The sequence below is a fragment of the Canis lupus genome, chromosome 30 (genome assembly GCF_003254725.2).
Source record: "Canis lupus dingo isolate Sandy chromosome 30, ASM325472v2, whole genome shotgun sequence".
Taxonomy (NCBI): domain Eukaryota; kingdom Metazoa; phylum Chordata; class Mammalia; order Carnivora; family Canidae; genus Canis; species Canis lupus.
The window spans coordinates 7,769,072-7,795,137 of record NC_064272.1 but is presented as its reverse complement, the minus strand read 5'-3'; the positions used below and the strand labels follow the sequence as shown (position 1 = coordinate 7,795,137).

General features: G+C 56.0%; 1 protein-coding gene across 13 annotated transcripts; it reads right to left on the bottom strand.

Moving 5' to 3' along the window:
• Positions 1 to 333: 333 nt before the first annotated feature.
• Positions 334 to 26,066, bottom strand: BAHD1 (bromo adjacent homology domain containing 1). Of its 13 annotated transcripts, none has more exons than XM_025473186.3 (11): positions 24,576 to 24,743; positions 20,054 to 20,145; positions 18,071 to 18,111; positions 10,240 to 10,323; positions 9,664 to 9,896; positions 7,493 to 8,935; positions 5,349 to 5,731; positions 4,224 to 4,383; positions 3,749 to 3,825; positions 3,033 to 3,133; positions 334 to 2,606 (listed from the first exon to the last, which is right to left on the bottom strand). In XM_025473186.3, the coding sequence occupies exons 5-11, from the start codon at positions 9,734 to 9,736 to the stop codon at positions 2,417 to 2,419; spliced, it is 2,427 nt and encodes an 808-aa protein (XP_025328971.1). In that variant the 5' UTR covers positions 9,737 to 9,896; positions 10,240 to 10,323; positions 18,071 to 18,111; positions 20,054 to 20,145; positions 24,576 to 24,743; the 3' UTR covers positions 334 to 2,416. The 13 variants fall into 13 exon arrangements, with proteins under 13 accessions (XP_025328971.1, XP_025328972.1, XP_025328973.1 ...); XM_025473187.3 differs by having other exon boundaries at positions 9,664 to 9,880; XM_025473188.3 differs by having other exon boundaries at positions 9,664 to 9,848.

The following is a 26,066-nucleotide window of genomic DNA, read 5'->3' as shown; positions in this document are numbered from 1 at the left end:
TCTGCTGGCCTACTCCCCGAGGACATGACCCAAGGTGAAGAGGTGCTATCTTCACCACACACCTACCTGAGGTGAAGGCTGGCAAACCAGGGATTTCACATTGTACAAGCAGGTAACTCTGGCCACCATGATGCCAAGAAGTCCACCCCAAGTTCTCATCTGCTCTGTCTCCTTTCCTCCGTTTGCGCTCTCCCTGTTTTCCTGCCCACTTTGTTTATTGGCCTCAGCCAGCCCCTCCACTACAAGGGTTAAGAGGGATCTCCAAAATAAATAGTGACCCCTCTGCACACACCCCAACCCCCCCACAAAGATGACAGGACACACAGGAAACAATCCTTTTCTAAATCAATACAATTTTTCAAATTTATTTTTTTCTTAAAGAAGTACTAATCTCTGTCAAAAGGGAGGTGAGGAAAGGTCCTCCCTCCCTTGTAAACACTGAAATACAGATCTGAGAAACCAGGGTCGACACACACAAAAAGTGCATTTTACAAAATATCAACTAAAATATATTTTACATGAATTATGCTTCCATTGAAATTCTACCAGCTGCATTTTCAGGTTCGAAAAAATATTTCCACATCTAAGAGATTCCAAAAGCATGTAAGTACTGGGCAGCAGACCCCGCCTCCGGGGAGGAGGGGCCTTCATCTCCTCTCCTGCTGAGTGAGGCTGGGCTCCTTGGCAGCCAGGGCCCAGCACCCTGGGAATAAGCAGGCTCCCAGGCTGGCTCTTCAGAGCCCCCACGGCCACTCTGCCAACCTCTTTTACTGCCCCACGCCTTCCTCCAAACAGCTTATTCAATACAAGGGCACCCCAGCCCTTTCCCCTCCGGTTTGGGATTGGGCTTTCCACGTGTAAATTCACCTCTGAAGCCTCCAGGCCTCCCCCAAGCCCAATGACCAATCCGGAGCAGCCCCGTCTTCTCAGGGATCCCACAGGGCCTGGGGATGCTGGAAATGCATCAAATGCTCAGGATGCTTTCACCTCCACCTCCAGACCCAGCCCAACTGTCCTCACCCGGTTGTCACCTCCTTAGCTGGAGCTGGGTCTGTGCCTGCCCCTTCCTAGGTGGGGGAGGAGGAGGAGGAGTGCTGCCCTCCTAGGCTCCTGCCCCCCCCCTCCCCTGTGGAGGTGCTCATAGTAGGGCCCAAACCACACTGTGCTCCTCTCCCCATCCCCACCGTGCTCCTCTTTGGTACAAATAGGAAAGAACCAGGCTGCTCCAGCCCCCTCACAGAGGGCCCCCTGGGGGGGAGGTTAGGGCCTGGTCCCCCAGCAAGGACAACAGGGGGCCCAGCCTCCTAACCTACTCTGGGGAGCAGCATTAGTGAGAACAGGGCCCCTGGGCAACAGGAACAAACAGAAAATGCAGGTCCTTAGCTCCTAGAGTGAGTGGCTGCAGCTCAGCAGGTCTGTGGACTGATACAGTGTTGATTCTCCCAGGGATGTAAATTAGTGCAATCTACAAAAGACTAGGGTAAGGGGTGGCAGGGCCAGGGGAGCCACAGCACTCCTTTGGTTTGATTTCAGGTGGGTGTGGCTTGAAGAGTCATGTATGAAGTTCTGCAAGAGGTTTCCTAGAACCTCCAAGTGTAAGGCAAGAGGAAAAGTCTTCAATAAATCAGGTAGCAAATTTTCCTTGCCCCCTGCCCCCCACCCCCTCCCAGCTCCCTTCTGCCCTCCCAGACCCAACTAACCCCCTGTTGACCAGTTAGCTTCTGTGAAGCCAGACCTGCTGGATGGCCCTCACCAGAAGGCCGACAGGAAGCTGACTCCCACAAGCGGGCCACACCCATGACTGTCAGCACTGGGTAACTTGTCCCAGCACTAGGGGCTACTACAGGGGCAGAGGAGGAAGCCAGGGAAAGGCCCCGAGTCTAGAAAGAGAGTCTATGCTCTGGAAGCCAGACTCTGGGCTCTCTATTCCTCAAAGGAAGGAGCTCGGAGCTGTGCTAGAATCCGGGAGAGCCTGGTCCCAGGCTGATGGGGAAGCAGCGGGTCACAGTGGGTGAGGTAAAGCTGGCTCCCACTCCCCCCTCGAAGGGCCCAGGGGAGGCTAAAGAGGAGCCTGGTGGGCCTTATTCCTGAAGGACTCCCCCCCCACCCCACCCCTGGGCCCCATCCTCCTCAGGCCAGGCCCAGCCTCAGGGAAGACTGCTTCTTCAAGTCTCCACCAGGGCCACCAGAGAGAGGCACCCAGGCCAAGCTGAGCGCTGCTGCGACACTTTCCTTATACCCTGGCCTCCCCTTCCCTCCCCAGGGGCCCAGTCCCCAGAGGGGTCCCTGCCCTCCCCCCAAGAGAACCACAGGCCAGCAGCCTCAACCCCTGTGGCCCCTTAACCAAGTGCTGTGCTTCAAGCAGTACCCCTGCCCCAATCCCCCCCTCCCCCGCCCCCGGGCGGGCCTGAGGAGGCTACTGAGGGTTCTTGAGGATGCGGCCATGGCGGAAGTCATAGACATGGCGGCAAAGAAACACCAGCTCAGGGTCCGTGTCCTCGGGCACCGTGCGGTGTGGCGGGGTAGAGTAGTCTGCAGAGGGGGGCACCAGTGCTGTCTTTCGGCTCGGGAGGCCCTCGCCTCGGCGCTTGGCCATGGCACAGAATCTGCAGGGACAACACCATTTGCTGTTTTTACCACAGCCAGCTTTGCAGGAAGATCAATTCCTTCCCCACCCTGCCCAGAGCGCTGAGGCATCCCCTCCCACCCCTACGGGGGCTGCTGCTGCCTCCACACCTGTCCTGGGGGAGCACGTCTGCTGGGACCTCCCTCCCCACACCTGCCGATTCTCCTCGAAGGTTCTGAGATCCATACCGTGACCACCCCCAAACGCTGCCCCAACCTCTCTGCTTCAGAGGAGGGACAATTCATTCTCCTACAAACATTAGAATGGTGAAAGGCGGCAGTGAGGAAGAATGTTCTGGGAGGTCAGGCCCTGCAAATGAGATCCTTTTGGGAATCTCAAGCAGCCCCTAAACAGCCCTGGGGAGTCTAAGGGGAGAGGCTAGCCAGAGGCACAGGGCACCACCCACCTGCAGTACTCAGCAAAGGTCAGCACGTAGCACTTCTCCTCAATGCAGGCCACACTGTTCTGGTCCTGATGTCTTGACGCAAAGACTTCATTCTGCAAAGGCTCAAGGAAAGAGAGGAGAACGTTGGTACCAGGGCTGGCAGCACATAACTCCAGAAGCAAGGCAGACATTAGCTCTTCTGCTGGGAGTCCTGACCTGAGAGAACTCCAGCTAGTGCCCGGAAAGCCAGGGAGTATCCCAGGAATTTCAGCCTATCTGCTCCTCACCCAGTGCCCACCCCAGGACACCCCACCCAGTCCCATACTACTTGGGAAAAGCCAAGGGCCTGCTCCAGCAACCCATTCCAGGGGAGGAGAGGGGAACTGGTGCCCATCTCCTGAGGAGACGGAAAGCCCAGCAAGGGAAACAAAGTAAAAGGGAGCCCCGGCTGGGGACGGAGTGACCACACCGGATGATACTACCTCTCCTAACACACTGCTTGATAGAGTGCCCAGGGGTGCCCGGAGTCTTTTCTCTCCTCCCTCCTTTTAAGAAAAAGGTTACTATTCCCTTTGAAACATACATTGGGGCAGTGCTGGGAAAATCGGCTAAGACCCAGGCTGGTCTGTGGCATCTGAGATGACTATGACTTGACTGCCCATGCATGGCTGCTTCTCCAAACCATGTTCGTGGGGCCACCACTTCTCTCTCCTGGACACACTTGCCAGGCAACTCACCTCGTGCATGCTGGGACTGCGGCCTCCCTGTAAGTGCTCTGGTCTGTAATACCACAAGAGGCTCATCATCAGTTCTCCTAGGGCAACAAGAGAAGCAGTCAAGGCTTGAGCTGGCGACCTCGGAGTTACTTAGACAGGCAGGAAGGCTGGGCTACCTGCCGTGGAGTATCATCCAACTTCCATACTTGGGCCAATCCTCCAGGCTCCAGCCACTCACATCCCCTGCCTCAGACCAAGCCGGAGTCTGAAATGCTCTCAGGTATGGAGGCAGAAAGGGGAAACGGTACTGACAGGTGAGGTAGGAGGACAGGTGCCCAGGTGCTGGTGGCTGGAAAGGTTAAAGAGCTGATCCAACCCAAACCACAGGGCCATCTGCAGCCCTAAGCAGTAGACAGATGCCGGCTGAGTGGAAAGCAGACTCTGTGCCAACAGCAGGAAGAGACTAGTGCCAGGTCAGACTCTGGGCGGGGGGTACCTGATTCAGGGTTCTCCCAGAGGGCAGAGATCTTGGCCACATAAGGTGTGGACGTCTTTCGTGGGCCTGACTTGAGGAGGACGGTGTCCCGGACTCGGATCGTCTCTCCATGCCGCTCCACCGCCTGGTAGCTCTTTCGGATGGCTGGTTCTGGTTCATCCTAACAAACCAATGATGCAGACAGGCTGATGGGGGCCAGGTTCAGAGTGAGGAGGGGAGGAAGGAGGGAGGGAGCAAAAGACATTCTCTCTGTGCTCTCCTCAGGGCAGATGAACTACTGAGGATGGGAAATTGCAAAAGTAGTTTCCATTGTGGCCTCTTCTCCCTCATCCTGGCTTTCAAGGGCAGGATAGGAACGGGAGCTCCCCATGGTTGGAGAAAAGACAAAAAAATCGGAATACAGGTGGGAAAGTGGCCTAAAGCCCCTGGGGCTGTGCAATGACCACCAGACCCCAACAGCCGGTTCTCTTGCTCCAAGCCCCAGCATCTAGAAGGTTCTCAAACTTCCTATTGGGGCAGTTTGGATTTGACCCTTAAACCTCCACTGCTAAGTGGTACGGCCCTGGGCAAATTACTTAATCTACTACTATGCCTCAGTTTCCCCATCTGTGAAATGAGTATAGAACATGGGATATGCACCTCACAGGGTAGCAGTGAGGATCAAAGCACCTTAGAAGTGCTTGATAAAGTTTAGTCAATACTTGTTTCATCAACCCAGATGTTCCTGTATCGCTCATTTTCTCTGCCTATCCCAATTTTCCCTATACATGCTTATCCAAAAAACCTTCATGAAAGCCCACCATTTTATAATCTAGAACAAGAGACCATATGATCGGGGAGGAGGGATAAAGACACTTCAGATGGCTTCCCTGAGAGTCACCGACAGAGATGGGGGCCAGCAGGTGTGACAGACTGTGTACCCCTCCCCTCCCCGAGACACGCGATACAGGATCGGCAGCGGGAGCTGGGGGAGCAGGCTGGGCCAGCACGATCAGTTCCCGGAGTCTAAGTGAGCGGGACCCCTTGTCACCTCTCAGGCTAGAGCCAAGGGTTCCTGGGATTCCCTCACAGCAAGTCCTATGTCCCCAGTGCCATCCCTCCCTTCTCCCATCAGCTAGCACTCACCAAGACATAGACCGCCTTCTCACATGCAGCACCGACGGGCACCCAGCCATTAGTGCGGCGACGGCGACGGCGGCGTGGGCGCGGGCGCTGGACACGTGGCTGCTTGGGGTGGCTGGGCCTGCAGGCGGCCTTGCTCCTCGCGGTGTGCCTACAGCTGGAGCCTGTGCGTAGACCTGACTTGGAGCCGCTAGGAGGCTTGGCGCTCTGAGGGCATGCGCGGGCTACGGTCTGGGGCTCCGAGGTGGGTGTCTGAAGATGGGGGACAGGCTCTGCTGCAGGTGGCACGCTGGGCACAGGGCATCCCAGGAGGGGGTGGGCAGGTGAGGCAGGGTGGCCAGCTTCTGGGAGAGGAAATTCCAGCTGGCCTAGGGACCTGCAGCCTTCTGGGAAAAAGGAGAGAGGGGATTAGGGCAGGTAAGGACAAGCAGTAACCCCGCTGGGCTCCCTGCTTTCAGAGCCCACTCCTGTCTTAATTCTGAGTGTCAACCCAAAGGTTCCTGAGCAAGTGGAGTCAGAGGCCTTTAAGGTGGATTGTCAGGTTGACTGGCTAGGGGTGTTTCTTGACCCTGGAGACTGGCCACAGCCCTCTCCATCTCCCCCTTCTAGCCTGAAAGAAGGGGAGGTAACGGGAACAGTCTCTCTAGCTCTGACTTAATCTTCTCCAGGGCTTCCACAATGCTTAGGAACAAGGGGAGCCAGAGTCAGCCCATGATATGGATCCCAGACCTGCCACTCACTGGCTGTGGGACCTCAGGCAAGTCACGCTGCCTCCTAGGGCCTTGCAATAGGAGGAGGAGAGGCAAATAGCACATATGGTGTCCTAGATGTTTTTATCAATGTATTAACTCATTTCATCCCTACATCAACCCTATGTGGTAAGTACCATTACCACCATTCTGTAATCAAGAAAACCGAGACACAGAGCAGTTACCGGCTTATCCCATGGTCACATGTCTAAGGAAGTGGGGGAGAACACTTCACTCCAGGCAGTCTGGCTCCAGAATCTGTACTCAATTACATGCCATGTGGCCTCCCATATGTAAAGCACTCAGAATAATACCTGGCACATGGTGCTTACTGGTGTTCCAGGGCAAGGGGTTAGGGTCTTGGGTCCTCTGGATTAGGTGTCCAGATGTGGGAGAGTGGTACAAAAAAGAAGGAAAAGCCCAAGCAAAAGCCTGATCTCATTTCTTAGAGCTCCAACTCATGCCCAAACCTGAAACAACCAGTCTGGCCAGTCAACTGGTCTATAAAGTTGTTTTATAGACCCCTACAAGGAGGTTGTGGGGTGGTGGCAGGGAGAGCTCTGGTAAGGCCTAGCCTCTCACTTCATCAGCAGCAGGGCAGACCTGCCAGACAGGATGGCTCTGATCACCTCATTTCTACCCAGGCACCAGGGATGGAGGCTGGAGAGGCATGAGAGGACACTCCTAACAGTTTAGGGGGAAGAGATCATCATGGGGGTGTCTCATGGGCTGCAGTGCAAGCCTCTCAGGTGTCTGGGCCTTGCTAGGAAGGTAGACACCAAAGCCACAGGCCCTGTTAGCATCCTGTCTGTGCCAGGGTACTCTGTCTGTTCTTAGTGTGTGCCCACTGTTTGCCCCTAGCAGATGATGCTACATCTGGGTACTACCTCTCTTTCAAGGCATGTATGGGGAGGGTGAAGCAGTCCTACTGCAGCTGGCACCACCTACAGGGCCTGGTACCCACCACCCTTCCCAGGACCACTGAACTATGCCAGAGTGCAGATGAAATGGGCTCCTGGAAAGCAGAATTCTAGCTCTCCTTGAGGAAGGCAGAGAATTATAGGAGTAACTTGGCAAAAGCCCTATTTTCAATATCTAACTTCCTACTCAAGAGTATGAGAACGGGTATCCCGATGGGAAGGGAGGGGTGGTTCCCCTGCCCTGGCCACTGTCACAATGTTACCTAAGTGCCAGGCCAAGAAACCTCCATACATGGTGGAGACAGAGCAGAGTTAAGAGCTGGACACAGCATGAAACCAGGGGGAGTCCTCCCTTCTTGGAGCCCCCTACCTCCCACATAGTAGCTAGACCTCAAGGAACCCCACCCCAATCCATGGCCCAGCCTCCTGGGACACCACAGCTGACTCCCTGGGAGATCCCACACCTAGGAACATTTACCTGCTGCAAAAGGCATTTTGTAGGGGCAGCCGCCACAGGTAGTGCCAATGTGGGTAAGAGATGGGGGCAACATTTCACAGATGCTGTATCCATTCACTCCAGTGTCCTCGCTAGAGCAGTAGCGAGAGCCCCAGGGAGGGTGCTGGAAAGGGGTGCCTGCAGGCACTGAGCTTGGTGCCAAGAGGAGCCCCTCGTTAGGTGCAGCCACTGAGGACAACTTGCCCTCGGGAAGCATGGGGCAGGGGGCATAGCCTCCACACTGCAGCCCATCTTGGCTGCAATACACGTAGAAGCTGCCCAGTGCAGTGAGCTCAGGCCGACCACACAGGCCACTGTAGTGGGCAGGGTTGCCAGGCATCGGCAGCGGGGACAGCTGGGGTGCAGGGAAAGAAGGCTGGTGCAGTTCCTGCTTGGGGGCAGGTGACTCCTCGCCTGGGCGCCCAGGCTCTGGCTTCAAGGCTGCCTGCCCACCCATCAGCAGGGGCAGGTGGGGGCGGAGCCCTAAGGGGCTTTCCAGAGCCTTGCTCAGTGGCTGGTAAGGTGGCTGGCTGGCTGGCCCACGAGGGGTGGCAGATGGCCATGGCTCCTCAGGGTGCCTCTGCCAGCCAAGTGGGCCCACCGCCTCCCCAGAGCCAGGCCCCTGCCGGGCCTTGGGATAGTTCTTCCCATGGACCTTATTATTAGCCCACTTTGGCCTCGGAGCCCTCAGCGCTGGTGGTTCTGCAGAACGCCCATCTGCTTCTGGGTGGGCACGAGGTGGCCTCAAGGGTAGCTCCCGCTCCTGGCTCAGCTTCAGGAAGGCAGCTGCATTCAGGCTGGCCAGTCTCTTGGGCGCTGGGTCACCGTCTCGACGGGCACCATCATCAGGTGCTGGCTCTGGGGACAGGTCCCGACTTCCCCCTCCAAGGTCCCCTAGCCGGGGCCGTTTCTTGGAGGAGGACCAGCCCCCAGCGGCTCGGTCACGGTCCCGGCTGCGGTGAGGGTCGCCCCGACTGCGACGGGTGCCCACCAGGCTGCTGGCATCCTCCCGCTCCAGCAGCAGGTTATTGAGGGCCTCTGCATTGAGGGAGGCCAGGCGCCTCTTGCGGGGCTGGGTAAGGCCAGTGTCCTCACCAGATGGGGCTGGGCTCGGGGGCTTGGGCAGGTCAGGGGGCAGCTCATCAGCCTCATCTGCACTCCGTGGGCCAGCCACATTCTCCAGGCGGGTCAGCAGCACTTTGCAGGCCTTGGGCTTCTCAGGAACCAGGGGGCGCTTCCGCAGCGGGTAGTTCTTGCGGCGCCCTGTGAGGTGTCCTGGGCTCTCGGGCATGCCTGCTTCCACACTCTCTGCCCCCTGCTCCATATTGCTTCCTTCCATCTGCAGGGGCTCCCGGCGGCCAGTGGGGCCCGAACTCAGCATGGGAAGGGACTTCCTCCGTGTGTGTGTCATGGAGTACTCCCAATCTGCGGGGCAGAAGGCAGGCAATGAGAGAAGCCCACCGTGACCTGCCCTGCCTGCTCTCTGCTCTTCTGCAGCCCATCCACTGTCACCGCCCCCTTCAGTCACTTTGGCCTTGCCTCACTCATCCCATCCACAGCCCGGATTCTCCCAAGACCCCTCTTCCAGAGTGCAAAGGTCCAGTGGGGTCAGTCTACCAACAGCTGTGTGAGGACTGGCTGCCCACTCTTCTTTTTAGCCTAGGGTCCTGCTTTGAACTAAGTAAGCCCTTCTAGTGCCTATGGAAGGCTGCAGACTCCAGGATCAGAAGACAGAAGGCACTGGGGGCAAAGTTGTCAGTTCTCTCTACCTGTCCTTGTCCTACTACTTATCGCAGGTCAGGAAAAGGCTCTGAGGGGCACCTGGGTGGCTCAGTGGTTGAGCATCTGCCTTCAGCTCAGGTCATGATCCTGGGGTCCTGGGATCAAGTCCCACATCAAGCTCCCCACAGGGAGCATGCTTATCCCTCTGCCTGTGTCTGCCTGGTTTTTCTCATGAATAAATAAATAAAACCTTAAAAAAAAAAAAAAAAAAAAGCAAGAAGCTCTGAAAGACATTAAGCCAGGACGGGGCTTGGGTGTGGGAGCCCATCTGTTCCTTCAAAAATATTATCAAACCTTCCCCCACCTTGGGGCTTCTGAGATTGGCCACAGGAAGATAAGGACATGGACAGGAGCTAAGGTGAGGAACCTGCCTGCTGGGCTGTGGAGGAAAGCAAAGTCCAGCCGGTGGGGACACCCCCCAGGCATGTAGAGCAGGATGGCCATAACCGGGATCTTGCTGAAAAAGTCCCCTGAACGGAAGGCCTGGCTTTGAGGAGTCCACGGTCAGGAGAGGTCTCAGGCAGCCCCACGAGCCAGCCCCACTTTGGTTCAGATCCTGGGGAAGGGCGGCCCAATCTGTGTCTGTGCCTAGAGAAGGATGTCCCTAAGGCAAGGGTGAGCATTCCTGGGTAGGAGCCCCACATGACAACACACATATGACCCCCCCCCCCCCCCCCCCCCCCCCCGCTCCGGCCTCTATGAGTTAGGGAAATCAAGTATTAAAGAGAAGAACTAAGAGGCAAACCAAACTGGGGCTGCCTTACTAGTCCTGCCCTATTTCTCTGGTCTCCCTCCTGGTAGGCAAGATGCCAGGAAGAGAGGAGGACAGGGTCGGGGGTGGGAGCGGCAGAAAGCCCAAAACCCTGGAGAGAAAATGCCCATGACCAGACCGGCAAAGTGGCATCCCCTCACTTTGCTCGGCAAATACTCCCCTGCCCCCAACATACCTGGGGCAGCGTAGGCCCCTTCCCGAATGAGAGGCCAGAGCTGGGCTGTGTCCTGGAGGCTGGCATGGGCAAGGCAGTGAAGAACTGGCGGGGTTGGGGGTGGGGGGTGTCAGTGTCAGTGTCAGTGGTCAGGGACGACCAACCGAGCTGTTCACTCCCCAACCCAAAGCAAGGTGCTGCCAAATAAGGTGCCAGACAAGGCTCTGCCCTCCCAGGCACCCTGCAACCCCTCCCCACCCCGCAGGCCCAGGCTTTCCAGTGAGATTTCCCCACCGCTATTGTTATTCATCCTCCCTCTCCCAGAGGCTGGGAGCAGTCCCCGCTGGGCCAGGATTTAACCCTGAAAGCCCCAAGCCTGAAGGCTCCCAGGCATTCCTGAGCCCTCCCTAGCTAGCTCCCGTGGCCTTGAGCCAGTGGCCGGGGTCACTGGGTACCTTCTCTCCACACACATGCTGTACTAGTTGAGAAAGAGTGCTCGGAAAACCAGGCTGAGGGCATCGTGGGTGTCAGGCCCAGAAAGGACTCGGAAAACTGGAAAAGGGAGGCAGGGTGCCAGGCGTTGCTCTGACCACGTGCGGGGCCCTGCTGCTGCCCAGAGAGCGGGCTGGGGCGAGACAGAGGCCCAGGAAGCAAACCCATTCCTCCCCCCGGAAGCCGAAGCACAGCCGGGAGGGTCCTAAAGAACCCCAGGAGTCTGCCAGGCTCCCTAACACCCCCACCTCCGCTTCCAATCAGGGTGGCTGCTCCAACCCTGGTAGCTCAGCAGGCTTATTAGCGATGCCTCCTCTCACTCTCCAAAGCATCCTGGCTGCTTGCAATCCACAGACCCCCTTCTCAAACGCGGGGCACCTCTGTGCTGGACAAGCCCCAACAAAAGGCACATCTGCATCTCCTAGGAAAGCTGAGGCCCAGCCCTCCCCCACCCCCGAAGAGCCTGGAGTCGGAGACAGAGGATTCAGGATTTGGGAACAGACCTCACAGCTGAGTGAGCACCGAAGCCCCTCAACAGGCCCCAAGTTACCAGAGGAGTCAGGCCTGGGAATGGCTGGGGGCCAAGGCTGAGGTCACCTGGGCTTATGGCCTTTAAGGACATGGATACCAAGTACGGAGCAAGGAGGGGCCAGATGGGAAAGAGTGAGCTCAGGGAGGTGCCCACAAGCCTGGCAAGCAAAGGAGCTCTTAGCGAAGAGATGGCTGGCCTGTCCCAATGGTCCCGTCGTCATCGTCATCACTGCAACACCCCCCCACCCCGAGTCTGCTGGTGGACCAGCTACAAGGGTAGACCCTGAGATACTCGCCCCCACCCCAACAGTCAGAAGATCCTAGAAGGGAGAGGTTGGGAGGGGAGCCTGTCCCCAGAACTCAGGGATATGTTCCTTATGGTGTCTTATCCTGTCACCTCCCATTCAGCTCTGCAGTCCCTCAAGGACACCTACTGTCCTCGGATCCCAGGAAGCCTCTAAATCACAGGGTGCAAGTCATATTTCCAAATCAAGCATAAGAGCCTCCTGCTAGTTTCTCTTGAATCCACCAAATCCCTTGTCACCAGCAAAGGAACTCTTAGCTTTCATGTGGTGCCTAAGGCAGCAATGTCACTCACCATCCTGAGGAGAGGCTGGGGTCTGCCGCCTGCCTCGCTGCACTCCCATCTGAGGAGAGCGGGTATGAGTCATGCTTTGAAGCCGGACTTGTGAGAACTTCAGCTGCAGCTTTTCCCTGGGGTGGGGCTGGGTGGAGGGGGCTCCCCTCTAACCTGCAGGGGTGGCCCAGCTGGGGGGGGGGTGGGCAGAAAAGCCTGGGAAAGCAGGACGAGTGGCTCCCCTTTCAGCTCTGCCAATCCTCCTGCTGTTCCGTCCCCACCCACCAGCTAGACCAAGAACTTCCAACCACTGCCAAGAGACAAGGGTGCCTGGGCTCTCTCAGCGCCACCCTTCTCTTCAGGTAGCCTTGTCCTCCCAGGCATAGATAGTCTAGGTCCCCTTGAGAGAAGGTTCCTAGGAGGGCCTCCCCAGGGCATATTATTGCTCACCTAGACTGTGTCAAGCTAGCACTACTGAAGAAAACCAGTCTGACTGTCCCCAGCCTTTTTTTTTTTAATATTTTTTTTAATTTTTATTTATTTATGATAGTCACAGAGAGAGAAAGAGAGGCAGAGACACAGGCAGAGAGAAGCAGGCTCCATGCACCGGGAGCCTGACGTGGGAATCGATCCTGGGTCTCCAGGATCGTGCCCTAGGCCAAAGGCAGGCGCCAAACCGCTGCGCCACCCAGGGATCCCTGTCCCCAGCTTTTTTTTTTTTAATTTTTTTTTTAAATTTATTTATGATAGGCACACAGTGAGAGAGAGAGAGGCAGAGACACAGGCAGAGGGAGAAGCAGGCTCCATGCACCGGGAGCCCGATGTGGGATTCGATCCCGGGTCTCCAGGATCGCGCCCTGGGCCAAAGGCAGGCGCCAAACCGCTGCGCCACCCAGGGATCCCTGTCCCCAGCTTTGATCAGAGAACAGCCAGCTGCCATGAAGGAGAGTGGCCAGTGTCCTCCATGCCAAAGACCTAGCAGACCACAGGTTGAAACCAAAATCACAAAGTGTACCTTAAAGACAGTAAACAGGCCATCAAAGGCCCAGTCAAATTGTCAATACCCCAAACTCATATCTGTCCAGGGCTAGGAGTCCTCCTCACAGAAGCAGAAAGGGAGGGAGGACTTGGCTTTTGCCCTCCAGCTGCAGCGGCCTCATGCACCTCTCTCTCTCTCTCTCTCTCTCTCTCTCTGAGCACACTCAAGGTGCTGTTGTGCAAGGGAGAGTCAGAGGCCTGGGGAGTGTGGGCTGCGGGGCACCACTGCAGGGAAAACCAGCAGGTCAAGCCCAGATCACTCCTGCCAGCAGAGACGGCCTGGCCCAGGACAGGAAGTCACCGGCCACAGTTCCCCCCCACACACACACCTTACTCAGCTGTAGGCGGTACACCCAGTCAGGACCCAGGACTCTGCCCCACTACCCTTCCTGAAACCTCTCTTACCCATTGTGCTTTAAGTTCTGCTTTTCAGGCTTTTGGGATTATTTTTCACAGGAGGAAAGTGTTCAGGGGGGGGTCTTAGGCAAAGGTAGGCTAAGTGGTCACCTGGGTGAGGGTCCACAAGTGCCCTGACCCGAGCCACTTCCCTCCAAATTATACCCAAAGTCACACAACTGATACTGAGTTAAGCACTGCCTTCCTTTGCACTCTCTCTTGGCATAACCTCCCCCAAAGGAATAACAGGTTTTCATGAGCACGGAGTTTCTTAAATCTCCTATAAGAGAAGAAATGCAGCAAGAGCACAAAGGCAGGCTCCTGTTCATTTAAGTGCAGTTGGTATTACTTCACGAAGAAACAAGTGAAGCTGCCAAAACTCAGGATAAATCCAGGTTCAGTCACGCTGGTATCTCTTGAATCCCCTATGGCTGGTAAACTGGAAAGGAGCAAACCTTCGAGGGAGGCAGACCTCGATTTGCATGCCAGCTCTGCCCCTGGTAAGCAACTTACTTTACTTCCCTGAACTTCAGATTCCTCATCTAAAATGGATACATCAGGGGTGCCGAGCTGGTTCAGCGGTTTAGCACCGCCTTCAGCCTAGGGTGTGATCCTGGAGACCCGGGATCGAGTCCTATGTCGAGCTCCCTGCATGGAGCCTGCTTCTCCCTCTGCTTGTGTCTCTGCCTCTCTCTCTGTCTCTCTCATGAATAATTGAATAAAATCTTTTTTAAAAATAAATAAATAATAAAATGGATACATCAGAAGGAACCTTAAGGGTAGTGGTGAGGATGACATTAGTCTCTGTGCAGGAGCCCAGTGGGGTAGGAAGCAGGCAGGCCAGCGTATCCCCCAACCCCGCCTTCCAGACCCACGGACAGAGAGCAGTCTGCCCTTGGCTTGGGGAGTTCCCCACACCAGGAGCCGAAGCTATCGAGGCCGTGAGAAATCTGAAAACCCAGCCTGCACCTGAACTCTGCTCTGCTTCTATTCTGCCAAAGACACCCAAGTGTCAACCCCAGTGAAAGATGGAGACACTGGGTGGGGGGAGCTCCTCCTTACAGCAGTGAGGAGACAGGGGCAGAAACTGTCCCAGCAAACCCTAAACAAGGCTCCAGGCCTCTGGGAAATACTCAACTGGATGGTGAAAGGCCCAGGGGATGCGGCCAGGTGGCAAGTTTTGCCAGCTCCTGCCATCTGACTGCTGCTTCATACGAGCACCCAGAGAGAGCAGAGCACCCAAGCCCCCCAGGTGCTGACCCGAAGAGAAAGCGGTGGCCTGGGCCGCTGGCCCCACCGTGCCCCCCCGCCCATGCCTGTTCAGCCCCATCTGCTGCGGGCACCCGACTCACTGTGCAGTCAGGCTGGGATCCTGGGACACTTGGGCAGGAAACACCCACCCCACCAGAGGGAACTGGCTTGATCCATCTGGAAACAGCTTGTTATATAGATTGCCTTCGGGTCTGGTGGCCATCTGAGGAGCTGGGTCCACCCTGGAAGGCACCAAGCCTATCAATGGCCTGTCAGACCACCTGCTACTCACACTTCACACCAAAGGCTCCCAGGAGCCCACAGCAGCTGTGCAGCGAAGGTTCACACCCACCTCACGTTGGGTCTGGGACCTTGGCCAACCCAGCCCGGCACCCGGACCCCGTCCTGGCTATACCTGTCTACTTTGACCATCCTGGCAGGAGGGCCACACAGGCCCAGAGCTGCACCCAAATATCCAGAACCCCCACTTACTTCTGGCTTCAGACACAAAGCCAAACACCCTGCCTCTTGTAACAGTAAAAGAATACAAATCTCAGGGGGGAGGTAGGAGAGTTTTGAGTCCAACTATGAACGGACTCTCCAATTTTATATGAGAATTGCAATTAAGTACAGGAATATAGGTAACAGTAGAGCTAGTGGAATCTCTTCCCTAGAAACTGCCAGTGCCCCTGCAGGTAGGGGCTGACAGAGAGGTGTACCCCTACGATCTAGAAGTCAGCATACACATGTGGACCACTGAGCTAGGACAGCGGGCAGAGGCACTGTGTTACTCACATCATGGTGCTCTGCTTTGAGAAACTCTAACCTGAGAAATTAGAAGGGAATCGCATGCAATGCAAAACTAGTCTCTGGAGGGTTTCCTTTAAGGCACATGTGGCTACCCCGGGTCATCTGCCTTCCCCGGCCTTGTCCTCCCACCCAGCCCTGGTGCACCAGGGAGACCTGAATCTACCGGTGGTGGTCGGCTAAGCCAGAGCACCTGCTGCTCACTGCCAGGCACACAGCATCTCCTGTGACCTTGCTCATTCAGCCAACATTTGCTGCCCTCTCACCACAGCCTGACACAGCAGATGTGAGACCTGCTGGGGCTAGAAGCCACTTGGTGCTACTGCTAATCCTAAGTGGGCTTGGTTAACAGCTTGAACTGCTCTGAGCCTTGGTATCCTCGTCTACACAGCTGGGTTGTCGTGAGGATCAAGTTAAACGAGAACGTGTGCAAAGTGCCTAAGTGCCTAGCAGAATACCCGGGGTAACAAGAGGTGTTCAATAGGAGCTCATTCTCCTCCCTCCTCCAATATGTCAAGTATTAGGCCAAATGCTGAAAAAAAAACTTAAGACAGACTAGGAAACTGGAGCTTGGATGGGTAGGAAGGAAGCCGAGACAATGTGACACAGACTCTAACAGGGTGTCCTGTCCAGAGCCTGGTATGGAGCACTGCGGCTCCACAGCAACTTCAGAGGGCAGACGTGAGCCAGCTCTTCTCTCGGACACATACTGAGGGCCAAGAACTTTGCTTCATAAATGTTTAGATGTAGGAAGAAGGAACAAAGAGTCCAAGTCCTGGGACACCTGGGTGGTTCAGCGGTTGAGCATGTCTTTGGCTCAAGGCATCCCGGGATCGAGTCCCACATCCAGCTCCCTGTGAGGAGCCTGCTTCTCCCTTTGCTTATGTCTCTGCCTCTCTCTCTCTGTGTCTCTCATGAATAAATAAAATCTTTAAAAAAAAAAGTCCAAGTCCTGAGGCAGGAGATAAGTACAACCGTTCCCAGACTCTCCTTCCTTGGCTCTGTGGAGGCTCACTCCAGCCGGAGGGACAAGAGGATTCCAGGCTAGGTCTCCCTGAGACCTACCCCACCCAGACCCTACAGCGCCCAGATTGGGCGAGAAGCAGATCTATACCTGAAGCAGGACTCATCTGCTCTGGGCAGTTAACGGTGTGGGAGAAATAACACAGCAATTGAGCCGGGGCACCCCAAAGCCCAGCAACAGGCCCTCAGCAAACCAAGAGAAAATGTCATGCTTTTGATATACAATTTTCAAAAAAGACAACAGCTCCCCAGCCTGCCCCAGGCACCTACTCAGAAGGGCAAAGCACAGGTGTTCGTTCAACCACTGGGACACTCCGGGAACCAACAACTTGGATTTCTAAGATGGTCCACCAAGACTGGACGTGCTATCTCTCGTCCTGAACAGAGGTAACTGGCTGGCTGGGCCAACCTGGGAGCCCTGCCCTCCTACTCCCCAACAGAGTGCTAACCTCCTGAATGAGCCAGCTACAAGGAACAAGACCCAAGACCAGCCCTTCCCAATGCTAGCAGAACCACAAGGCAAACCCTCCAAGAGTTCCTGAGACCTAACACAAATACCTTATAGGTAACTAATTAACTAAGTGATTAGTGCCACCTTCATTAGGATGCAAACTCCATGGGGACAGGTGGGCTCTGCTGGCCTTACCACGAAATCTCACCCGCAGGGCTTAATAAGAGCTTGTTGAATGAACAAAGATCTGGTTGCCCACCTGCTCCACCCCATTTAACATTTCTACTCTGGACTGATGGCATCACTTGGGAACTCTGACCCCCACCACCACCAATGCTCCCCTACTCCCAGGAGCCCACGTGGCCTCTTCAGTGTAATCAACAGTTCAATAGGGCTACTTTGGGGAAATCTCTCCTATTTACATAACACAACCCTCTTCCACTACCATCCTCTTCTCTCTCTCCCCCAACTTGCCCAGCTGTATCTCAGGAAAATATTCCACTTCTTAACCCAAAGCATTAAGCAAGCAAGGGCGGTACTTAGAGGCACCCTGGTATCAAGACGAACGTCAGGGATATTCAGGCGAACTCAGCAGCAAAGAACCAGAGTTAGCATTATCAGTCTCCGAATCTCTTAAGTGTGCAGGGTAGGGAATTCCTGATTCACCACAGAGGCTTCTAGTCTAACAGGATGGCTAATGTTTGTCAAGCACTCACTGCGTGCCCAGCACCACCCTGAACACATAACATTCACTCTCATTTATCCTCGCAATAGCCTCACCAGGGGGTTGTTACCATCTCCTCCCAACGAGGAGAAACAGGTACCGAGAGGTAAAAGAACTTGGCCACCCTCCTGTGCTGTGGACAGCAGAGGCAGGGCATCTGGTGTCAGTCCCAAAGCCCACACCCCCTCTGCAACACGGGACAGCTGCCGGCTCACAGACTAACATTCCAGATCAACTTGCACAGACCATTTCGCTTTTCTGTGTTGTTTTAATTATTGGTATTAACATCTTATTCATTTTTCCTGATTTTTTTGCCACAAAGGAACTGAAGCTGTACTCCAATTAAATGGCATTGGTGGGCCGGCCAGAGAACATACATATAATTTTACAAATTGTTCCTACAGCAAAGTCTGCCCAAGGCCCCAATCAACTTGCACATGTGCTTTGGAGAAAAACCCATTTCATATCCTGGAAAGGGGTAAAGGCTTCGAAGATATGTTGTCTTGGTTTTTACAATAAATCCAAAAGAGAAGGCTATAGACTCCACTACCCCGCATCTCACCACATCTCTTGAACCAGATGAAATCTTCCTCCTGCCCGAAACTGCAATAAAGATTAAAATTTGGTCAGCACACTCTGAACAGCCACCTTAACATTCAAAGATGTATTAACTGCCCCATGGCTACCTCTCTTCGGGCTGAGTAAATCTAAGTCCTTTCAGTTTTCTCTGAAGATCATCTCTTTTAATCATTTAACCCACTTTATAATTCTTTTCTACATTTTGTCCAATCTGTGTGAAGCCCTCTGGGCACAGGGCAGGAGACACCCCTCGCTTGAGGAGGGCCTGCCAGCTCTGACTCTGGTAGGAATGTGACTCCATCTTCCCTTCTGGCATGAAACAGCACCCTAACACCTTTCCCGTGATTTCTGCAAAAATCCTCCAAACCCTAATAATTCACCTGTGGCCAGGTGGGAATGTGATTAACAAACTGAATCTCCCTCCCTCCCCCTACCCCATCTTAGGGAGGTTTCTGCTGGAAGAAGGGCCCAAGTGGGCACCACTCCTCTCCTCTGAAGGCAGGAAACTGAGAGCCCCATGGTGTGGGGGGACAGCAAACAGGCAGCAGAGATGGAAAGGAAGGAGGAGCGGCCCCCACCACTCCAGGTGAGATCCTGGGGTCACAAAAAGCGAAGCATACCTTAAGGTCCTACCTACCACCATAACCAAGGGCAGGGAGGTCAAAGCACCTTGCCACCCCCAAATCCACTGGAAAAGAAAAGGAAATGAGAAAAAAAGAAGTAGACGCCAAGTTCCTGCCTGGCATTGATCCTGTTTACTAAGAGGAGTCACTTATTTTTCCGTTCAGGTAACTTGGTCACAGTGCCTTGGAAAAAATTCCCATTTCAAATCTCAGAAAACCTCCGACACAAACCCATTCTTTTATTCCTGTTGGATCAGGCCTGCCAAGGATCTCAAGGACAACGTTTTTGTGTTTTTGTAGGACCCGGAGTCAGGTGGATAACCAACCATCCTCTGCAGGTGTTTCCCACTGGGAAAAATGGAATCTGGACGAAAATCCTTCCCAGGACACAATACAAAGTCCTGGATATGACTCCATCCCGAGGCCTGCTCACCAAACCCACAGTCCTCTGGTCCTGAGCTTCTATAGCACATCACCTAGGGCAAGGCACAAGGCACCAATCCCCCACCCTCCCCACTGGAAGCCCAGTGCCTGCTGCTGCAGAGCTCAGCTCAGCTGGGCAAAGCCGAGGGGGAGACTGGAGCCCTCAGTGCAGCTGAGGGGGCTTGTCCAGCCAGCTGACTCGGAGCAGGCCTCCTCCACCCATTAGCCAGTTTACTGCTCATTAGTGGTAGTACCAGGACATGAGCAGGGGGAAACATAAAGGAGCTGAAATTCAAACCGGCCCATTTTATTCCAGTTAGGTGCCTCCCATAAAACCAGGCAGGATTTCATCCACCAGGATCTCCCTGGACCCCTGACCTGGGGAGGTCGACACAGCCCAGAGGGTGAGGAGCTGCAGAATGTCAGGGCCCAGGGCATCAGGAGGTTGGGTTTCTAATTTTCATGAGCTCTTGAACCATCTCTGGATCTTCTGTCTTTTTCAAAGTTAACAAGCACTCTAGCCATGAGCCGGCTCATCGAGTCAAGGGCATGGACCCCCCAGAGCAGGAGTGATGGGGCTGCCCTCAATTGTGGAAGCACTCTCTTGTCCCTCCAAAGTCTCCAGTATAATGGCAAGTTCACAAAGGAAGTGAGTCTTGCCAGACTGTGCTAGCAAATTCCCATAAATACTTGGGCCAGGGTAGCACTGCTTATGTAAAATGCTTCCCCATTGAGAGATGCTGCTTTATTTACATTCTTCACAACCCATTCATAAAAAGGAGGCCCTTTAATGTTGGGGCTGTTCATATAATGCTCCATAAACCCAGCAGCTTCAGCTGGCAGCCTTAGTTCAACACAGACTACCTCTCAACTCCAGAGACTTTTTTTCCCTTAAGATTTTTTTTTCTTTAATGACTCACCTTGCGACAGGGCGCTGAGGCCAGATGTTGCTGAAGCAAGGCCAAGAGGAATAAGGACAGATAAAATGAAAACACACAAGGCCACCCGAATTCTGGGAGAGAGGTGGGGAGAGATGAAAATCAATAAACTGAAAATCTCCATACAACTTCAATGTGAAGTACGTGTACTGGGAGGCTGAATTCCTTCCAGGGTTACCGAAACTTTCTTTGTGGATGTCAAAACCATCCCCAACTTAAACCTCTGCGTACCACAGAGAGAAGAGGTATGGAGGGGATTTTTTAACACCCCCCCCCCCAAAAAAAAGATGAGGGCTCCTTCTACATTACAGATGAATAAAACAGTCATTTTCTCTGCTGCTTCACAGATGGCTTCCAGGGCCTGTTGGATCCAAGAAGAGCACGACTGGCTCAGGGTAATGAAACTCAGGCAAACCCCGGAAAAGAGGAAGAACTGTGTTGAAGGACTGTGTTCTAGGACGCACAGCAAAACAGCCTGCGCAGTTGAGGAGAGAGCCCAGGAGAGCCCAGGAGATGCATTCGGAGGTAGCCAGTCTCCTGCTTCGGTAGAAGCAAGGAGGGAGAAGTAGTAGGGATTTTTTTTAATTGACGGGAGCGGTCTGCATTGCCATGGCAACTGTGAGGGGTGGCCTTCCCGCTTGGAAGGGAAATGCTGGCCCATTAATCATCAAACTGGGGCACAAAAGGGAGGTTTGGGGGAAAGGGGATGGATGCAGAATTTATTTTTTTCACTGTCTAGACTCAAACCAGTCACCAGTTCTTTCCCATTTCCCTCATGGTCCAAGGTTTGATGGTAAACAAAAACGGAAGTTCCAAGAGAGCTGGGATCATGACTTTCCCTTCTGATGGGTCCGGCGTGGGGCTGATAGTGCCTCTGATGTCAGCGATAAACACCTCTTCCAACGCCAGTCGGAAAAGTCCGGTCCAAGGGCCAGACCCAGGAATCTTTTTTTTCTGTTCTCAAAACCGTGTTTTCTCCCTCATTTACACCCAGGATTGAGAAGAGATCAAACATATGGATTCATTTAGCATGGACAACAAGGAAAATTGCATAAGAGCAGCAAAGCCGGGTGGAGAGAATGGCCTGGTGGGGTAGGAAGAAAACAGGATTACAGCCCTTTTCCAATTCACGTCTATATGGTGTCATATGAGCAATCCACAGGACAGACTCTCCACCAGCCGGAGTGTCAGAAACAACAGCTAAGTTTTATTTGTTCCCCACACTAAGGCACCCCAAACATGCCCTATCTATATGCCTTTGACAGAAAAGGTTGGAAACCACCAAGGACTCCATATTGAGCATTTCTTTGGAAGAAGGGAAGGTTTCCCCTGTTCCCAATCAGCCAACTGCATTTATTCATTCAACAAAAACAACATGCAGAGCAATATACCAGAAGTCCTAAAATATTCTCCCCCCGCCACCCAACACACAGGTTTAACACTCATACTGTCCCTGCCTTTAAGAAACTTCCAACCTATAAAACCACTCAAGAAGACACCATGTTGAGGTGCCTGGGAAACTGTTAGTTAAGCATCTGCCTTCAGTTCAGGTCATGATTCTAGGGTCTTGGGATGGAGCCCCGCATCTCACTGAGCGGGGGACCTGTTTCTCCCTCTCTCTCTGACCACTGCTCACCCTGCTCGTGCTTACTCTCTGTCAAATAAATAAAATCCGAAAAAAAAAGAAAAAGAAAAAAAGAAGACATCATGTTAAAAAGTACAGACTCACAATTTCAGAGGCAAGCAGTGTTGCCCTGGAGTAGCCTGAGTGACAGCAAAACAATGACAACTAGGATTCAGGTGGGAAGAGAGGAAGGCAAGAGGCACCTCACTAGGGACAATGGGAGAAACCAGCAAAAGCAAAGATGCGGGGAGGTAATTGTGCCTGGGGTGGCTGGGGGAAAGCCTGCATGGCTAGAGGAGAACCATGGGGGATCTGTCTAGGGTCAGACTGCAGGAAGAAAAGAACCACAGAAAGTGTGTGGACAAGGGAATGACATAGGAGACGGAGTGCTTTAGGAAGAATGATCCAGCAGCTGTGTACAGACTAGATCAGAAGGGCCAGAGGAAGCAGGAGGGAAAAGGCGGCCAGGACAACACAGGCCTGCCTTGGGGACAGCAGAGCAACAGAAAGGAAGGAGATAGGAAAACCAGACCAACTCTTCAATGAAGTAAACTCTCCAGAGCAAACCCTCCCAAGCACCTGAACAGACGAAGAGCCTGTCAAGGTGGGCAACACTGTTCTGGCAATTCCCCCTTATACTCCAGTGCTCACCAGGTCACCTCCTTCTGACTGCCTCCAAAAGAAATCACATACTGTGTAGCCCTAAAGGAGGCAAGAAGGCCCTGAAATTCTTCATCATTCTCTGAATCTTAGACATACAATTAAATCCTCTCAGAACAAACGTTAGTCTCCTGCATGAGATAATACCTCCCTTTCCCACAAGCCTCAACTCCACCCAGGCTGGGGTCTAGACCCTTCTGAGGATGGGGTCGGGGATGTGTGTGGCCGTGAATTAACTCCACGCCCTTACTAAGCAAGGCTAATATGTAGCTTTCCCAGGGTGGGATTACAGCCAACCCTAGCCAGGAGCAGCTCCTAACCAACCAAACAGCTACCGGAGGTGGGACTTGAACCCAGAATCTTGGCAAAAGTCAACATTGGAAACAGTCTGTCTCCCCCCCCCCCCCCCACCGTCTTTGCGATCCCAACTCTTCAAATACGTATACAGTCCCATGAGGCGCCCAGAGAGTTAGTTCTGAGTGGGTTCTGACAAATGGAAAACAGCATCCAGCTTAGAACCGATCACTGGTGGGGACAGGCACTCAAGAGCTTACGCCACCGGTTCCCAAGTGTCCTCTAGCTAGCCAAGGACAGTTGTGTCCCTCCAGGACATGTGCTCCCTCTAGGGCCCTTTCCTCCTTTTTTTCAGAAGACATGGGAGTAGAGAGGGTGGTAGGAAAAAGTATCTCAGATGGCACAAAGGGAAAAGACCAAGAACCTTTTCATTTAATCATTAAATTCCTGCCTGGGTTTATAAACTCCAGCTTCTCATTACCCTTTGTGAGTACCTTCTTGGCTAAAGAAAAGTGCTGAAAACAGTTGTGGATGGGTTGCTGGGGCACGTTTTAGGGGGGCATCTTCTACCAGTCAGCCAAATCCCACCAGTCTTCTGCCCTCTTGAGACTGTCGACAATGGGCGACTAGATGTCCCAGGTGGGACTAATCCTCTGCCCATGGGCACACTCTGCTTGCTGAAACCCCTCATTCCTAGCAGGCTCTAGAGTGTCTCACCAGACTGTTGCCTAACCGGGTCGCCACCGGCCAGGCCCACCGCGTGCACAACCCCACCTCTGCCCCTCTGCTCCAGCCGGGTCGACCCCACTCTTCCCAGAACCCGCAGGCGATGCGCGGCTGGAGCCGTGAACCACTGCCGCAGCTTCTCCCGGCGGGCACCCTGGCCCCCGCAATCCCTGGGGCAGAGTCCGGCCCTGCCGCCCGCCCCTCGGGGTGGGTGGCTCGGACCTGCTCCCCTCCCCGACGCCACCACCTGCGCCCGCTCAGGCGCCGCCTTTGTCCGGCGCTTCACCGCGGAGCGGGCCCCTCGGGCCCGACCTGACCTGGCCCCCGGCCCCGGCGGAGAGGCGGAGAGGCGGGCAGGGCCAGGCCAGGCCGGGCCGCGAACACGGGGTCCCGCTGTCACTTGGAGGCGGTCTGACAACTTCGATCCCCCCGCCCCACCTCGGACTCGGCCGCCGCTCCGCACGGTCTCCGCCGGGCCTCCCGCGGCCCACACTCGCTTCTCGAACCGGTTACCTTCCGTCTTCCGCGCCTCCCTTCCTCCCAGGCCGACAGGGTCGGGTCTACACTACCCCCGGCCCCAGTGTGGCCCCCGGCCCCAGCCCCCCATCAGCAATCACCGGTCAGCTCCCAGCGCGGGAGGGCGCCCCCCACCCTGGGCGGGCGATCCCGCGGCGCCGCCCCCGGCCGCGGCCCCTTGCCTCGGGGACCGCGATGGGGGAGGGGGCGCGGCGGGAGGGGGGGCGGGGGCCTTGCCGCCCGCGCATTCGGAGGCGAGCCCGCTCCACCGCGGCGAGGAAACGACCGGCGTCCTCCCGCCCTCCGCGGCCCGGGACGCCCGCGCCGCCGCCGCCCGGCCGAGCTGCCACCCTGCGGCCGCCACCCACCCCGCCCCCAGCCTAAGAGGCGAGCGGCCCCCGGGGGCTGTCACCTCGAGGCGCGCGGCGCTCCCCGATGGCGGGACCGTGGCGCCGGACCCGGGGGAGGGAGGCGGCGCGAGCAAGCGAGCGGCCGCACCTGCTTCGCGTCGTCCGTCCGTCCGTCCCTTCCCGGGCTGGCGGGGGCGGCGGCGCGGCGCGCTCGGTGGGGCGCGCTGACGGGCGGCCGGTCCTCTCCCCTCCACTCGTCTGCCTCCCTTGCTCGCTCCCTCGCGCCTGCTTGTCCCTTTCCGCCCCCCCTCCTCGACCCCGGCCCCTAGCTCACCCGGACAGCGGCGCGGACGGCGCGGCTCTGGGCGCCCGCAGGCCCCGGCCGGGCTGGAATCCGGCGGCTGGAACCCCCCGGGGGCGCTCAATTCCCGGGCTCCACGCTGCTGCGTCAGCGCCTCCTCCTGGGGGCCGGGGCCGGGCGGGCGGAGCGGGGGCCGCGGCCGGGCGGGGCCGTCGGGGGGGCGGGAGCGCCTGGCCGGGGCGGGCGGACGGCGGGGGCCGGACGGGCGGGGCAGGCAGCCGGACGGGCGGGCGGCGGGGGCCGGGCTCCGGGATCCGCTACGCCGCTCGCGGTTCCCCCACAAACTCCCCGAGAGCGGAGCCTCCGCCGCCCTCCTTCCTGCTTCCTCGTCCCCAGCCAATCAGCGGCGCGCCCCTCGGCCAGCTCCGCCAATCAGCCGCCCCGCCCTGCGCTGGCCCCGCCAGCCAATCCGGCCCTCGGCTCCCCCTCCCGGTCTCCGACCAATCAGAACCGTGGGTCGGTCGTCCCAACGCAGGGGGCAGCACGAGGCGGCCGGGGGAGGCGGTGCGGGGAGTGGTGGGGCCTGGGGGGAGGGGTACGGTGCCAAGGGTGGTGGCGGGGGGTGGTTTTCTTTGCCGGCTTCTTGGATTTTCTCTTCGGTTGCAGAGCCCGAGCCGATATCCCATGGTGACCCGACCCTGGAGCCCCTATCCCCCAGCTGCTACCCCCCCCCGAGAAATTTTATATCGCCCCCGCCCTGGCCGTCACCCCTCTACATCCCCTTACCCCCTTCTCCTTAGCACCCACTGTAGAAAACTGCGGGCCGAGAAACACCCCACCCTCGCCAGCGGCTGCTGCCTCCAGGGCAAAGCCTCGGGAAGACCAGCCGAAAAAAATCAAGCGAGGACAACCCCCCTTTCCTGCAGAAAGGGCCCCAGACTCCAGCGAAAGGGCCCCGACTGCTGAGAAGCCCCTCCCGCCCTTGCCTCATCTTTCCGACTTCCCTGCCTGCCACGTCTCCTTTCCTTTCAAGCAAGGTCGGTCCTAGCTCGGTAACCCCTCACCCGCATCTCTTTTTCCTCTTTCTCCCCTTCACCTACCGCCCCCCACTCCAGCTCCTAATTCACCTTTCTCCGAAGCAGAGTGTGGAACCCTCATCCATTCCCAGCTGACAGCAGAGCCTGGTCTGTGAGTCCTTGACACCCACACACCCTCTTCCACCACCGCGGGCAACATCTGAGCTCTCCGGGGGAGGGGGGAAGGGGCGGGCAGCCTGACAGCCCCGGCTGGACTCCCTCCCTGGCGTCCCCAAGCCAGGATGGGACCAAGCGTGGACACTTACCTGGCTTCCTCCGAGTCACCGAATGCTGTGGCTCCGTCTCACACCCACAGACGTGCCTTTCCAAGCCCAAGCACGCTCGCGGGGTCAGCGGGGTGGGTGGGCACAACGGGCTGAGGTCACACGGAGGTGTGGGAGGTCCCTGGGAGGTGCGGGAAGGGGCCGCGTCTTGGGCAGCTTGTGTC

Excerpts from the sequence above, each read along its gene's own strand:
- BAHD1 (XM_025473186.3), bottom strand. The coding sequence starts at position 9,736 with ATGGCCATCCTGCTCTACATGCCTGGGGGGTGTCCCCACCGGCTGGAC. Across the intron at positions 8,936-9,663 it reads TTTCCTCCACAGCCCAGCAG|ATTGGGAGTACTCCATGACA; the intron begins GCAGGTTCCTCA and ends TCTGCCCCGCAG. Across the intron at positions 3,134-3,748 it reads GCAGTCCCAGCATGCACGAG|CCTTTGCAGAATGAAGTCTT; the intron begins GTGAGTTGCCTG and ends TCTTTCCTTGAG.